The sequence below is a fragment of the Nicotiana attenuata genome, chromosome 1 (genome assembly GCF_001879085.1).
Source record: "Nicotiana attenuata strain UT chromosome 1, NIATTr2, whole genome shotgun sequence".
NCBI classification, from domain to species: domain Eukaryota; kingdom Viridiplantae; phylum Streptophyta; class Magnoliopsida; order Solanales; family Solanaceae; genus Nicotiana; species Nicotiana attenuata.
Genome location: NC_031989.1, coordinates 42,474,782 through 42,492,328, shown reverse-complemented (window position 1 = coordinate 42,492,328; position 17,547 = coordinate 42,474,782). Strand labels below are relative to the sequence as shown.

The following is a 17,547-nucleotide window of genomic DNA, read 5'->3' as shown; positions in this document are numbered from 1 at the left end:
TTGTTGCTCTATGATCTTCCCATATTCATTTTCAAACATAATCATTGAAGGATACTGTTGATTAATTGATACCTCAACAAGTATCCTAGCAAATGTGAGCCTTTCCTTCTGTGAAGTAGCACTATCTGCCTTCAGTGGTTTCCCCACCATGCCTGCAATTTTTGTTAAAGCACTCTTTCCCCAGTATTTAATATCCAGTCCAATGAGTCTAATCCATATTGGAATCCTGTCAATAGTCTCCTTCTTCATATCTATATCCTGCTTCCAAGGCTTGATCACTATTGGCTTTTTATCAAACATTTGGACTCCTTCCTCAACTGTTCTATTTTTTGCATTTTCTGATTGAAATCTAACAAGGAACACACCTTTATTCACTACTGCAACTTTGTCAATTCCTCTATTTCCCCTAATTCTTTTGAAATATCCCTCCATAACTGCTAGCGGGGGATTGGATCCCAGCACATAGCAGATCACAGCAGTTTTCCAGTACTCGACCTCTTCCTGTATGTCTTCAATTGTGATCTTCACATTCTGTTGTGTCATTTCCACATTACTCCATTCAATTCCTTCAGTTTGAGGAATTGGACCAACTACCTTGCTCCATGACTTGCCATTTTGTTGCAGTTCCCCTGCCTCTTCTTCCGCCATTGCTTCTTCCTCAACCACATTGTCCCATGAACTCTTCCCGCTGCTTTGCATGTTACTGTTCTCACTTCTATTTGGCAATTTGCACTGATTTGGAGTTTGATCCATTATTCCTTTCGCTAGATCCAGCGGAATGATTCCTTGTAGCACATTTATGCTTTTTGTTTTCTTCGCATCTGTGAATTGGGGTACAGTTTCCTTTCCTCCATTAGTAGTGTTGTTCTGCCATTGTTTCTCGCCTGCTACAGCTTTCGATTTCCTTCCTATGGTCAGTTCTCACTGAGGGGAGGTTTTCATTCTAGAGAGAGAAAAAATGCAAAGAGAAGAGGTTTTTTCTAATGGAATGAGTAGTTAATAATAAGTGTAAAATAAGAAGAAAAAAATTAATTTTCTCTTGATTTGCTAAAATTAAAATTAAAAATAAAAATAAAAATATATTTTTAATATACTCCCTCCGGTTCACAATAAGTGTCCAATTTACTTTTAGCACGCCCATTAAGGAAATACTAAATTCTATACAAAAATACCTACTATGACTAAACTACCCCTAATTAAATATTTAATGTGAGGAGTAAGAAAACTTTTTAGGGATATGTACATAGGGGTTATTTTGTAAAAACAAATTGAATTCTTTCTTGATTACATAACTGGACACTTATTTTGAACCAAAATAAAAAAATAAATTGGACACTTATTGTGAACCGGAAGAAATAATAAATAAGTAAAAGTAAACAAAATATATTTAAGACCATGAATTTCAAAAGAATTATAATCATATTCACATGATTCATATGTTTAACTAATGGGGTCCAGTTATTTCTGTCACAAGGCCCCAAAACAGAAACATGACAGCTGAAAAAGTCATAAGATTTTACTCACATGACAAACCTTAATTTAATCACGCGGTTGGATTATCCGTGTCGCAATTGCTTAACTACCAATTTTCATGGCTGGCGCCGCCTGTCAACTCTCATACCCTTGAATTATTCAAACACCAATCTTTTATACTATATCAACTTGCTATATTAGACTATAAATACTGAAAAATATTATAACATCAACCCAATTGTCACCATTTTCAACTCTCTTATTAATCCTCTAATCATTATATCGTATTCCAGAAACATTTGTTCAACAACTAACCTTGTTATAAAACTTTTATAACAGAGTATTCCTGTGACCAAAAAAACAGCAATGGACCTCTTTTACAAGGCTAAAGCAGTACGCCTAAGAAGTTACCACGACAAATACTTAACAGCAGAAGAAGATGAAGAAACAGTAATCCAAGATCGAGATGGTGCATCCAAAAATGCAACGTGGACAGTAGAATTCATCAACAACAATTCTGAAAAAAATATCATACGTCTCAAGAGTTTTTATGGCAAGTACCTTACTGCTTCTAACCAGAGATTTCTTTTAGGGATGACGGGGAGGAAAGTGTTACAAACTCTGCCAAGAAGACTTGATTCTTCAGTTGAATGGGAACCCATTAGAGAAGGGAATCAAGTGAAGCTTAAAACAAGATATGGTCAGTTCTTGAGAGCTAATGATAGTATTCCACCTTGGAGAAATTCAGTTACACATAATATACCTCATCGTACTTCAACTCAAGATTGGGTTTTGTGGGATGTTGATGTGGTTGAAATCTTGGTTCATTCTCCTGCTCCTAAGCCTCCTCCACCATTGATTCCTCACGAGGAATCGGTTGCTGCTTCTGAATCTAGTTCACCATCAATTGTTTCCTCAGCATCTCCGGCCAGCTTTTCTAGACAAGAGGTATTGTTATTTATCTCTAACTTCGATGTTGAAGTTCATGGATATTTTGGTGGTTATTGTCAGGGGCGGAGCCACAGTGCTTGTTACGGGTTTGATCGAACCTTGTAGCTTTGGTCCAAACCCTCTATTTGTCTTAAAATTCATTAACTATATACAAATTGTTAATTTAGAACCCAATGTTAACTTTTGTAACCAACATTTTGCGACGAGTTCCTTTCACCATTTTGAAACCTGGTTATAGATATGAGATCGGTGACTTAATTTAAAAAAGATGATGAGAGATCTCCTTGGCTCACGAAGTGGCTTTAATTGATAGGGAATTTTAATCTAAAGACAACGTAGGAGATAGGAGAGTCAAAGGAAAGTTAGAATATTGAAAAAGAATCTTTTCGGATCGAATGAACTTGTGTTCTAAATGGCAGAATTTGACAGTTTACAACTTAGAGTAATTTTCAAAAATCAGTATATCAATTTTTCAAGAAATGAATAGTTTAATCTAGCTCTGAAAACTAAGTCAAATTGACTCTTTGTAAGTGAAAGTACCATACAAAATGGTAGGAGTAATCAACAATTGCTACTACTAGGCCTACTGAATTAGTTAGGGTCGGTTATATGAATCTTCAGTATTCATTTTGTTACATTGGTAACATACTATAAGTTGTCTTTTAGGAGAGTTTGAGGTTCTCTATTTCGTTATGATATTGAAGCCTCCTATTTTTCTTGGCAGTCAGGAGAGTTTTTGGCTAGTTCATTGATGAAGTTTGGAGATGGGAGGCTGATTTATTATCATATTGTCGACGAATATGGAGAAATCAATGAGGGAGTGGAGGGGCTTTGCATACCTTTCAAGGGAAATAGCGTTGAGGAGCTGACGAAGACATTGGAGGAAGAAACTGGGCTTGAGGACATTACTGTGTGTACTAAGAGTCCTTTGAATGGGAAGCTTTACCCTCTTCGTCTGCAGCTTCCTCCCAACAATGCAAATATGGATGTCATTGTTGTACCATCTGGCCTCATCTAAAGGTGAGAATTTTAACTTATCTTGAATTTGTGAAATTTATAATCTATGCGTTGAGGATGCTGGTTCCTATCTCTGTCTACTGTGATTAACCGGGCTGATTAGGCATGTCAATATGCCTTCTGTTGTGACATGGATGATAATAAGCATAAGCTATTTTGCAATATTACATTGTCAATAAGTAGCATCAGGATCAAGTTTTAAGATAGCAATTTTGTTCTGTCACTGAACAATGACATTCTTTCCGCCTTATTTCATTCTTAACGAGTCTTCTTCCTTCTATACTTCTTCTTAAGAGCAGCTGTTTGTACCTTCCTTCCCCTGTACATGCTATTAGTATTATTGAATTCTGAACTTATTGAAGCTTAGTATAGTAGGATTCGCAATTTGTTCACTCTGACAACTATTTTTGTCTTTGTGGTGCCTTTACTTCATGTTGCTTGTACAATTAACTGCAATTCTATTCGTGCTCATCAATCTAGTTAATTAGCTTTAGCATAAAGTGTGCTGATTATATTACCATTGATCTTTCGACGTATCTCTAAACTTTGTTTTCGTGTATCAGTAGCAGGAGATTTTCCAAATGCAAGGATGCCAATGTAGAGCAATTTGGAGGGCACTATAATTGGTGCAACAGAACATCATCTTTCTAGCATTTTGGTTCATCAACCTATTCAGTCCTCAGTGGTTATAAAGCATGTACATATATTGTTTTGTGAAGGGAGTTGAAAGATAGTTGTCACTAAATTAGTTAGTTTGGCAGATATATACTATATCCTTGCACTGAATAATGAAAAATGAAGGAGAATAGGTGGAAGAAGGGAGATTCTTTTAATTTTTTTCTCCCTTTTCAGAGGGGGTGGGTGGCATTGTTTCTTGAACTGAATTTTGTAGCTAGAGTTTTCTATTGTTTGGCTGTAAATTCTTTATCATTGAGATCCAAGTTTACCACTTTCTCTTGATTGTCTTGAAGGGATTGCATACATGTGTTACTTTTGCCCTCCAAAAGACTGCAAAAGCAACTTATGGAACATTGGCTTATATATACTTTGGCTAATTTGGTTCCCCTTCTCTAATAAGATGGTGATCTTTTATTAGACTTCGAGGATCAGCTTAAAACTACCGTAGAAGCAAAAGAGACTCAAATTAGTCATTCAAAGATTATATATTGATCTACTTTTTTATATCATTAACATTTCTGGAATTTACATAGAAAAGAAGATAGTAATATTATGATCCACATCGCTGCCAATGAAAATGGTCTTTACCGCTCTCATGTGGAAATGAACATCTTTTTGACTAAAATTCACCTTCGCTATTAAGGAATCATTAGTCTAAAAGCTGAAATCACGGACAACAAAATTGGATAGCTGTTTATTTGCCAAATTGTCGCCGCGGTTTGTTAAATCATAACAGCTATCGAAGGCAACAGCCAGTTGTAAGAGGCTCAAATAGATATGCTTGAGATGGTTTTGCCCAACTACAGCAACTAACATGCAATATCAGCAAGAACAGAAGCTAACTTGATTTTTGTTATATGATTATGCTTAATTAACATGCATTCTCAAATAAAATGTGTCCACTAAATACATTTTTATTACATGATTATGATTATTTTTCACAATTTAGTCTATTTTTACGACTCGGGTTTGACTGGTTGATCTTCTGGCTCGTGGGGGCTCACTGACAAAGCACTTGATTCTGTAATCAAACACTAGACTCATTTTGGATGCAACCAATCAGTTGAGGCATGAAAATATTCAGTGCAACCAATCAGTTCAGGAAAGTTTTACTCAAATATACAAGCGAAGGTGTGGAGGTCGAGTATTAGGGTTATAGGTTAGAGGGTAGTTGAGCGTTTTTCCTCTTTGTACCAGCTAGTCTAATAGTGCTTTGTCTAGGATGCTAGCGGCATATGTTGTGTTCACACTTCTTCTTTTTTTCATTTTTCATAGTATTGTGTTATTGCCCTTCAATTTATTTGTTATTTCTTACGATGTTGATATTATTTTTCTGATTTCTGTTATTGCTACGGATCTATTGTCTCATTTCGTTTTCTTGAGCCGAGGGACTACCCTCCCCAAACCCCTCTAGTGAGATTCTACTGGATTGTTGCAAACAAGCGAACTTTGAGCACTAACGGAAAAGGAAATATAAGCAGCGGACGTGAATAAATTTTCCAATGGAAAAGTGTGTATCGGGCGAAAAGCAGTGGCGAAGCCACATGGTGATAAGGGTGGTCAACTTCGTCGAAAAATTACACTATGTACATAGGCAAAATATTACATTTGACCACCCTTCGTCGAAAAATTGCACTGTGTACATAGGCAAAATATTACATTTTAAAAGTATATAACACATTGAACACCCTTTGTTGAAAATGTTTTTCACTTTTTTTTAAATTTGAACACCCTTGGAGAAATTCCTAGCTTTGCCACTGGCGAAAAGTTGTCACAACAATTCTTTGGTAAAACAATCTTACCCCTTAAAAATACCCGAAAAAAAAGAAGTAAGTTCATATGTATGACATGATTCAATGATATCAAGAATCATTGCAAAGCATAATAATTTTTAAAATCACCAAAAAGACAGCCTAAAAACTTACTATAGATAATAGAGCTATTCATCTACTCTTCCCCGGTTAATACTAAGCTTTTAATTACAATCCAAACTCGTGACATGCGTCTACTCCACACATCACGTTTTTGCATTCTTACCACTACACCAAAGCTCTGAACCGCCAAGCATAATAATTGCAGTTAAAAACATTTACCAAAGCAATTAAATTTTCTTATGTGGATTAACATTCAGTTGTGCTTTATATAATTATCACCTCCCGCCTAAACTTAGCACAGTCATCAGCAAATAGCACCTTCACATTTAATATCAGAAGCCGCAAGATAAAACTAGCAAATGCTAAGAACGTTCAGAACCAAAAACGATCTGCAAGTAATGATCTTTGAAGAAGCTACAATGGCTCTATTCTTTCTCAAATTGACAATAAGATTTCCCAGTTCTTTTTTAGGTAATAAGATTTCCCAATTCTTTCAGCTACAAAAAGCGTTCCAGGATGATGCACAAGCAAGCAGAAAACACTTTTGTGATTCCATGTAAAGGGAAACAGCTTGACCACCTCCACGAAGCTAGCAAAAGAAATTGTATAACCACCTAAACATGGTCATACTTCAGCAGAGAAACTGCCTGCATGATCACCTGAAGCATAATGATTGTAACTCCCGCCACCACCTGTACCCCTGCCACCCCTTCCCCTATAGTTATTAAAATGGTTCCTCTGGTGGTAATTACCAGATTGGTCATAGTATTGACTGCGGCCGTTCTGGTAGGACCCTCCCCTGCCACGTCCTCCGCGGCCATTGGAGTTTCCACGACGGCCACCCCCACCCCCACCACGACTACCCCTGTAGCTCTGATAAGACCTCTGGGGAACAGATTGTTGCCGATTGAAATCTGCATCCTTCAAATTATCAACACCTTCAGCATCAGGTGTGACTTCTTCTGGTTCAGCAAATTGTTCAGAAATGTTGTCACCCTGCTCCCCCTACAAAGTGTATAAAAAGAACAGATGTTACATATGGCGGGTCCAACCACTAAACTTCAATTCTCTTAGAAAGGTCAAGAATACCTGCTGCAGTTCCACATTGCTAGCGTGAATTTCGTTACTTTCAACTGCTTGAGAACTTGCAGCATCTTCCTCCTGAAAACAGTTAATGTTCACAGTTGAATGATAACATGAAGGAAAGCATGGACCGCTGAACAACAATGATATCAGACGAGAAGTGCTATAGAAAAACTTCTATACATATTCAATTCCCTGTAAATGCACACAATGTAGTAGGGGTGTGCATTCGATTTATCGATTCGATTTTGACCCTTGTCGATAATTACTTATCGATTATCGATTTGTACATATGCTTATCGTTATCGTTTCAATAAGGTTTCGATTTTTTCGATTTCGATTTATCGATTTTTGGGGCTTATCGATTCGGTTATCGATTACACCAATAAGAAAATTTGCGGGATTCCACGGAAAGTATATCGCTATAAACACGCCTAACTAATATGGACCAAAAGAAGCTAAAATAAGACGAACACCTTTTATAACATAAAAATTGTGTCAACAAGCACATGCAACGAAACTAAAGTAAGGGATCAAATGTTTGCCACCAACACTCCAACGGTATAAAAAAAAATACATCATCACGGCTAATTCTATTTTTCATTAATTTGAACTTCATTCCCTTGGGCTTTAAGTATGATCATTCCTTAAATGTGGTAGATGAAATAATAGGGTTAGGGACTTAGGGTAAAGGAAAGGGTATTATAGAATAAGGGTAAAAAAAAAAAAAAAAAAAAAAAAAAAATTTAGTATTTCTTATCGGTTTATCGATAAACCGATAAACCGAAGAGGACAAAATCGAAATCGAAATCGATAACTCGATAAGGAAAATTTCGAAATCGATAAATCAATAAACCGATAACAAATAATCGATTCGATTTATCGATAAACCGATTCGAATGCACACCCCCACAATGTAGTCCCCTTTTCAAAGCCAGGTAAATTAAAAGAATAGATTTTAATAAGAAAACAGGATTTACACACTTCAGATGCCAAAAGTAGTGACTACACTGAAACTTGAGTCTGACTCATAGTTATCATTTATCAAAGAATGACTCTGATTATCAAATGATTGAACAATCAGAAGCAACACATATATGGAAAAGAGTTCTCACGTTTTATTTTAAGCAGATGTAAGTCAATTTTTTCTACGGCTACAAATTAAGGATAAAAGATTATTGTGAGAAAATAAATAGCTTCTCCTTTTACATACGTTAAATCAAATAGTTTCAGTGAAAACATTAAAATCTAGCTTAGGTTGCCAAAGAGTCTAAGAATACAAAGCCAGAAAATGATGTAAAAAGGTGAGGAAAGGTAGGATAACTCAGGACCAAGGTTAATAAGCTCTTTTTTTACACAAAATTCTTGCTCACACTCTCACCGGTATATAGCTTGGCCTGCACAGAAAGTGCTCAGAATTGAAGCAAAGAGGGTTCAGGATATAAAGACAAAAATGCAAATCTATCTTTGACCAGGTTTTCAGGCCTTTTCAGATTCGACTCATTAGCAATATATCGATCGAACAAACAACTATGACTCAATTCAAAACTAATTGGTTTGCTGTATGAATCCTCTCCATCTATTCCACTTCTTTAGGGAGCATTTCACGTCGATACTAAATACTGTCTTTTTAGGAAACTAGGCATTCTCTAAAACTGGTGCAGCTATAAGTCTCACATTTAATTCCTCCACTGGCATATATGTCTCTAACTAGACTAAACAGATTCTTGATGTATAGGATAAAATAATCTTGGTATAGAACTCAACATTAACAATACATTGTTTGGTTACAGTTTCTTTTCCGTATAAAAAGTACTTGCATAAATTATTCAGAAATCTATGTATTATTTTACGCAGGATAATATGTGGAATAATACGTGTATTGATAATACAACGGATTAGATAACTAAAACGACATAAGCACTCTCACGCCTTTCAAAGATACTATATCATCCATTTTGAGCAACCAAGAACGAAGAGGTCTCTGCCTCTATTGTTCTGCATACCAGTACCAAAAAGAGGAAGATCTAATTTTTTCTTTTTATGAGAATCGTAAAGTTGTATTCCTAACAGCACAAAGATTGTGCTAGAAATCTGTACAGTGAAGCAAAACACTGAAGCACAAATATGTCCCTTTCTAAAGCTATAGGGGTTCTAGTAGCTCTACCACATACTTAGCTTCATTTAAAAGCTCCAATCTACGCCAAAAATAAAACGAAAATATACTGTTGGCTTTGATCTTCTGAATGGAATTGTAACTGCCCTCAAAACATATACAGATTCAACATTGGCACAATGAAGTTGAGCTACTTTTTTCTTTTTATTTTCCTTGTTTTGGCCTTTAAATAGGGGATAGTCTTGACGGCAATTTCAGTTATGTTGGAGAAAGAGGAAAGCAAGAGCAGAGAGGAATTAAAGCTTCCTTTATGATGTTGGAGAAAGAGGAAGCAAAGGGGCTACTCTTCTGGGTTTCGTTTTCTACCTCCCCAGTATTGTGTAGAACTTTGGCAGAGAGGTAACTGAAGCTATCAACAATCGTATTTAGAACAGCTTTATAGCAAAGAACATCTTATTCAATATATTAAGACCACAACAAGAAAGTGCGGAAAGACCAATGTATGAGAAATTATGAGCTCTTTATGACACAAAAAAACGAACAAGGAAAACATGTATTATTGTTTTAAGAATAACAAAAGCGAAATCTACTGAGATGTACAACCCCCACCCCCAAAAAAATAAAGGGAAAAGCCTCATCACCTAACCTAGAGGCCAGGACACATGCAAAATCTAACAAGTTAAAGACCAACAAGCCAAACCATATGAACATCTCAGTTCCTTTAAAGGAAATGTGCGATGGAGGCTTGTGCTTTTGAAGTTCAGTTATTTAGCAATATGTAGAAGAATTGCAAGGTAGACACCAACTTAATCAGAAGCTTCATAAGGCCTTAACAATAGCGCAGCAATTACGTTATATACACCAATCTTCAAACAAGGGATATAACAGAAATATCAATGAGGTAAAGCTTTGCATTCAAACACAAAAACATAAACAAGCAAAACTCGTGTGCATCCAACAATCAATCATATTATCAAGGCAACCTTGCAAGATGTCTTTCAGACCTTAAATATAGCAAATAAGCTATAGATGCTTTACTTCTATAAGCATTTACCTTCTGCTCATACTGCACATTTGGATTTTCCGCTTGCAGTGGTACGTCGACAGGCACAACCTCCACATGCTCTTCTACTGGCACAGGATAAGACCCATATTTACCAGCAGTTGCCTCCACTTTAACAGGGTCTGTGGTAAAATATAGTGAACCAATGATCTTGTCCAGCTTTGATCTCAGCCCCGCATCTGCAAGAAAAGGGACATAACCAGTTAAAATCATCTATCAAAGACTGCCCTAAAGTCTTGACATGTCTTCCTAAAACGTAAATTTCCATAAAACAGCAACAAGTAAAATTCGTTTTAAACCAGTTAGGGTCCACAATAAGAATCTCTATATCCATTCCCTGGCAAATTAAAAATGTCAATGCCAGGATAACAATAACAACAACTCCAGTGGCGGATGTAACCTTAGTACTGACATGGAACATGTGTGTGTAAAACAAAATTTCAACAAAATATTAATTTTTTGAACCCATATTTTTAGAAGCACAGTTAGCTCATTGTTAAAACTGGTTAAACCTCAATCCCAAACAAGTGGGGCTCGAGCTAATATGCATCCTCTATATCCACTCCCGACAAAGTAACAACAACAACAACAACAACAGCAACAAACCCAGTACCTTGGGGTCTAGCCTTACCCCTACCCCTAGAAGGGCAAAGAGGCTGTTTCCGATTCCCGACAAAGTAAACAAACAATTTTATCTGAGAAGAAAAATGACACTCACAAGTAGCATCGGAATTGGGTTCGATGGGCTGATCAGACTTCGAAAGCCATAGCTTAGCATGCTCAGTACATTTCTGAAGAGCGTGCTTGTGTGACAAGGGAGAGTTAACAGGGCGTGAAACAAGCAAACCGCTAAGCATCGAAATCAAATCCAAATCTCTATCGCCTAACAGATCCATCACGTCGTCAGTCGATTCATCCTCCGGCATACAGTCGTAGCTCAAACAACACGCCCTCTCCATAGTCCTCGTCAGCATCGTCGCGGTTAAATCACTCTGCTGCAACGACTTCACGTCAAACATGCTACCAAAGTACAACAGATTAAGTAAATCCTCAACACATTCTCCTTTGATGTTAGAATCATCAATAGGCGTATCGGCGGCGGATTCTGACGGAGGAACTTGGCGTTGTTGTTCAACGGCGAGGTTGATTTCTTCAGCGACGGCTGCAGCGAGTGGCTGACGAAGCTTCTCGAGCTCGTCAATGCCGGCGAGAACAGCGGATTTGGAGCGGAAAGTTTCCTCTTGTTCTTTGTTGAGGGTTTTGCCTTTGGATAGAGATTCTTCCATTTGGACAATGCGGTTGTATTTCTTGCGAAGAGCACGGAGGCGCTTGTTGATCACGCTGAGTACTGGTCCATCGGAGAGTTCTGATGCCGGTGTAGATGCCATCGGTGGTGGTTCACCGAGGGATGAGGAAGAAATGAGAAGTGCGCCGCCGTGGACGGCGACAAGGGTTTTTGGAGGGTCTGTGGAGTGGAGAGGCAGAGGAGTTGAGACTGTGGAGTGGATTACCTTTCCCAATTTATAGATGAAAACATCTCTGCCTTATTTTATTTATTTATTTATTTTCTTTGCTTTCCTGTGAGGTTATTTAATTTGGTTCATCTAATAGGTCCACAGAAATTAAAATGCAGCAGAACTTATAAGGTGAATAATAATATATAAATTATTAGAAAAATAATCATAAAAATGCTTATGTAAGTATCCAAGGGTATTTTTAATTTTAAATGTTTTTTATTCATGTATTGCTAATGCCTATTGTCATTTTTTGTCTTATTTCCCATTAAATAATATTATATAAATTTTTTAAAGTTATGTGAATATTTAAGCTTAATACTATCAATCTAATGTTTTACTACCATTTTTTATGCAATCAGTTGAACATAATATTATAGTATTAGTTTATCTGAGATTCTATGCTGAGATTACTTTGTTTGTAATGGAATATTATTACATATTAGATCATTAAGATATAATCATTAAATCTAAACAGCAGATTATTAAGATTATTGTTTTTTCAGCATCTGAACAAACATAATTTATTTTTATTTTAAAATTCATGAATATAAAATATTAAAAGTTATATAATATATCTGTAAAATATTAGAATAAAATCTAATTTATATGGTATTATTAAAGAAAAGACTATTTAATGAAACACACCACAAAAGCTAGCGCCACAGGCAGCAAAAAAATGTGTCTATACTCTATATCCTTGTTTTCAGTTGGTATTCTGTAGTCAATAATCACAACTATTGACATGATTATTTTAAAATAATCAAATTTTCACATCAAAACAACATAGTAAATACAAAAATAAAGTTTAAATTGCGTACGGGTGAAATCGGGGCCAACGTCTACCCCAATTTCCCGATTAGAGAATGAAAGGGGAGCACAGAGCCGGGAAGTCACAGTCGAGATCAAAGGCATTTCGTATCGAGACCCCGGAAGAGTGAACGGTATATCCGACATTAGACATGGTAAAGCAACGCGCTTGAGCCGAGTGCGAGTTTCAAACCTCGGGAGACACGGTGAACGGTTATGTATGACGGATAGAGGCTGCGATACCCGCCCTCAACCGGATATCACAATGCGAATCTCGCTCAATATCAATTATGGTTAAACAACTACCAAAAAAATAAGATTTGTACCTTTTTTTGTCACGACCCGGATTTCCCACCATCGGGGATCGTGATGGCGCCTACTCGTAGAAGATAGGCAAGCCACACATCTAGAATCCATAAATGCTTTTGTTTAAAATCCATTTCTACCAATTTAATTAACAGGAAATAAATAATTAAACAACAGCGGAATTTGTAATTTAGCGGAAGACTTAAACGATATAAACCAAATAATAAGGAAAAATCCAGATGTGCCTCTACCCAGAATTGGTGTCACAACATTCACGGACTGCTAAGATTTACTACATACAACCGTTTGAAAGAAAGTAACACTGTCTGTCTCGAGTAAAAGAGATAACAGATCATAAATAGAAATAGAGGAGACGCCGGGCCTGCGGACGCCTGCAAGGCTACCTCGGTGTCTCAGTGAACTGAAGGTTGGCTCCCGAGCTACTACGGCTGTCCGGGACCTAGATCTGTGCAAAAGAGCACAGAGTGTAGTATCAGCACAACCGATCCCATGTGCTGGTAAGTGCCTAGCCTAACCTCGGCGAAGTAGTGACGAGGCTAGGACCAGACTATCAAATAAACCTGTGCAGTTATATAAAATATAGCGGAAAGTAAAGCAGGTATAAGCAAGTAAGGATGGGAGGGGGGAACATGCTTCGGGGGATAACAAGTAAAAACAGAATATCAAGAGAATAATAAAGAACATCAATAATTTAACTCTAACACGGATAAGGGAAATAAAAGCAGGTTTCACTGTCAGTACATATCTCGTTGCAGGCGTGCAACCCGATCCCATTTCATGTATCTCGTGGCAGGCGTGCCACCCGCTCCCATTTCATTATACCTCGTGGTAGGCGTACCACCCGCTCCCATTTCATTATATCTCGTGGTAGGCGTACCACCCGCTCCCATTTCATTATATCTCGTGGTAGGCGTACCACCCGCTCCCATTTCATTATATTTCGTGGTAGGCGTACCACCCGCTCCCATTTCATTATATTTCGTGGTAGGCGTACCACCCGCTCCCATTTTATTATATTTCGTGGTAGGCGTACCACCCGTTCTCATTTCATTATATTGTTGCGGCGTGCAACCCGATCCATATATAATATTGTTGCGGCGTGCAACCCGATCCATAAATATAATAGTGTCGCGGCGTGCAACCCGATCCATATATATATAACATTGTTGCGGCGTGCAACCCGATCCATATATATAACATTATTGCGGCGTGCAACCCGATCCATATATATAACATTTACAAATATAACAAGAGTCCCGACAAGGGATCATAAGGTCCACACTATCCCGGCAAGGGAAAAAGAAGTAGTTATAACCAAACTTGTCACAACACCTATCTACCTCAGTCCTACCCAAAACTTGTTACAACATCTAACTACCTCGGCCATACCCAAACTTGTTACAACACCTAATTACCTCCGCTATACCGCAAAGTTGTCCCAACATCTAACTACCTCAGCTATAACCATAATCCTTAACTAACACAAAGAATCATCAACCTGAGTATCCGTAATATCAATTAAGAACACAATACAAGGGAACCACAACTCACAATAGCCCGGCAAGGGGGCAACATAATGATCTCTTCTCTTTCTCACTTTTACTTCACAATTCATTTCATCACTCGAGCCACTGCTCTAGAGGTTCAATTATCACATATACTTTCAGCATTCATTATACAACTGGAGCCAATGCTCCTCAACGTTCATAAGTCACAATTCTTTTCACAACTTTACACAACAAATAGAAATTTTCACCAAGGCATGAATAATACAACGAAATCATGGAAATCACGATATAAGACTCACGATCATGCTCGACACCAACGTATAGATACTCGTCACCATGACTATACATCGTACTCAACAAGAAACAATTAGCAAATAGGACACAACTTCTAATCCCTCAAGCTAAGGTTAGACCAAACACTTACCTCGATGCCTCGAACATAATTCATGCTTCAATTATAGCTTTACCCCTTGATTCCACCACCAATTCATTCGTATCTAATCACAAATTACTTAATTACATCAATAAACGCTAAATGAATCAATTTGAATGCATAAAATGAATTTCACAAAGTTTTGCCCAAAAATTCCAAAATCACTCCCGGGCCCACGTGGTCAAAACCCGAGGTTCGAACCAAAACCCGGCTACCCATTCCCCCACGAACCCAAATATATAATTTATTTTGAAATCGGACCTCAAATCGAGGTCCAAACTCCCAATTTTAGAAAAACCTAGGTTCTACCCAAAACTCCCAATTTCACCCATGAAAATCCTTGATTTTAAGTTGAAAACATGTTAAATGATGTTAGTGATTGAAAGAAATGAGTAAAAATCAACTTACAATTGATTTGGAAGAAGGTTTGTTCTTGAAAAATCGCCCAAAGGAGTTGTGTTTTGAAAATGGGGTGAAAATGTCTTAAAAATCAACTAAGTATGAAAAATGCAGGTTGCAGATAAGGGAATTGCGAACAAAGTTTGGGAATTGCGAACTGGGAATTGCAAAAATAGTTTGGGAATTGCGAACTGGTAATTGCGAACAAAGTTTGGGAAATGCGAACAAGCCTGGGAATTGCGAGAAAAGTTTGGGAAATGCGAACCTGGTAATTGCGAACAAAGTTTGGGAAATGCGAACAAGCCTGGGAATTGCGAGAAAAGTTTGGGAAATGCGAAGCCTGGTAATTGCGAACAAAGTTTGGGAAATGCGAACAATCCTGGGAATTGCGAGAAAAGTTTGGGAAATGCGAAGCCTGCAGGCCTGCAATTCCTCAAGTCCAAAATTTCACCCCGTGGCCTATCCAAAACTCACTCGAGCCCTCGGGGCTCCAAACCAAACATACACACAACCTCAAAAACATCCTACGGACTTATCCGTGTGATCAAATCGCCAAAACAACATCATATACATCGAATTAAGCCTCAAAATCCATGATATCTTCCAAATTTCATAAAACATCAAATTTTCCATTTTAAGTCCAAAACATGTCAAACGACGTCCGTTTTCAACCAAACTTTACAGAAAGTGCTTAAACCACATATAAGACCTGTACCGGGCGCCGGAACCAAAATACGGGCCCGATACCATCACGTTCTAATCAATTTTCATTTCCAATTTCCTTAAATATTTTTAGAAAAACAATTTTACTCAAAAATTCATTTCTCGGGCTTGGGACCTCGGAATTCGATTCCGGGCATACGCCCAAGTCCCATATTTTCCTACGGACCCTCCGGGACCGTCAAATCACGGGTCCGGGTCCGTTTACCGAAAATGTTGACCGAAGTCAAATTTATTCATTTTAATATCAAAACTTAGCATTTTCCACAGAATTTCATATTTAGACTTTCCGGCTACGCGCCCGGACTGCGCACGCAAATCGAGGCGACCCTAAATGAGGGTTTCAAGGCCTCAGAAGCACAGGATGAATAAGAAAACAAGTGATGACCCTTTAGGTCGTCACATTTTTACACTTATACTAGGGCTGAAACTCTCCTACTATATAAAGGGGAAGTTTTTCTTATATCTAACACATTGTAACACGTGATTCAAGGCAATAAAAATTTATTTTTTACCTCCTAGCTACTGTTAAGAATTTTGCTCACTTGTTCTATTCTTCATTCACGACTTGGCTCGAACCAAGGTCCAATCAACGGCTCGAGAAGCGCCCAAAATGAAGGTGATAGGGTGAGCCTACAGTTGATTTTTGAGATGTTCCAGGCTCAACGGCAATAACACAGCTACAGAGTCAAAACCACGCCCCAACAGGGTGGAATCTGAACAATCCCGGGAAAGCACCCGAAGAGACGAACGAATTACCGAGGGACCGGATGAAGCCGAGCCCGGGGTGAGTCCTGAGGTAATGAAAATGCTCGAAGCATTGACGAAACGGGTGGAGTCAAGTGAGAAAAGGATTGAGACTAATGACAAGAAGGTGGAAACATATAATTCCAGGGTCGATCAAATCCCGGGAGCACCCTCGATATTGAAGGGGCCGGATTCTAAGAAATTTATCAAGAAGCCTTTTCTTCCGAGCGCGGCACCAAAGCCGATCCCAAAGAGGTTTTGCATACCCGACATCCCCAAATACAATGGGACCACGGATCCAGATGAACATGTGACCTCCTATACATGCGCGATCAAGGGGAACGACTTGGAACACGATGAGATCGAGTCGATGTTACTGAAGAAATTTGGGGAGACTTTGTCGAAGGGAACAATGATATGGTATCACAACTTACCCCCAAATTCCATTAACTCAATTGCTATGCTTGCAGATGCTTTCGTAAAGGCTCATGCCGGGGAAAGTGAGATCTCTTCAAGCTCAAACCAAGGGATAACGAGATTCTTAGGGAGTTCGTGTCAAGGTTCCAGATGGAACGGATGGACCTACCACTGATTGCAGATGATTGGGCCGTTCAAGCATTCACTCAGGGGGCTCAATCATCGAAGTTCCTTGGCCTGTCAACAGCTAAAACAAGATTTGGTGGAGTACCTGACGGTAACCTGGGCCGACGTCCACAACAGGTGCCAGACGAATATCAAGGTCGAGGACGACCAACTAGGGGGCCCTTCTGGATCTGTTTACCCTATTGGGGCCGATAATAGATCCAAGAGAGCCATTGATCATGAGCTAAGATC

General features: G+C 38.2%; 2 protein-coding genes across 2 annotated transcripts; one reads left to right on the top strand and one right to left on the bottom strand.

Moving 5' to 3' along the window:
- LOC109225369 lies at positions 1,686-4,449 on the top strand. Its single transcript, XM_019390009.1, has 3 exons — positions 1,686-2,421; positions 3,149-3,444; positions 4,005-4,449. The coding sequence occupies exons 1-2, from the start codon at positions 1,840-1,842 to the stop codon at positions 3,440-3,442; spliced, it is 876 nt and encodes a 291-aa protein (XP_019245554.1). The 5' UTR covers positions 1,686-1,839; the 3' UTR covers positions 3,443-3,444; positions 4,005-4,449.
- Positions 6,298-11,769, bottom strand: LOC109225361. The gene is made up of 4 exons (XM_019389998.1): positions 10,974-11,769; positions 10,247-10,434; positions 7,083-7,154; positions 6,298-6,998 (listed from the first exon to the last, which is right to left on the bottom strand). The coding sequence occupies exons 1-4, from the start codon at positions 11,641-11,643 to the stop codon at positions 6,618-6,620; spliced, it is 1,311 nt and encodes a 436-aa protein (XP_019245543.1). The 5' UTR covers positions 11,644-11,769; the 3' UTR covers positions 6,298-6,617.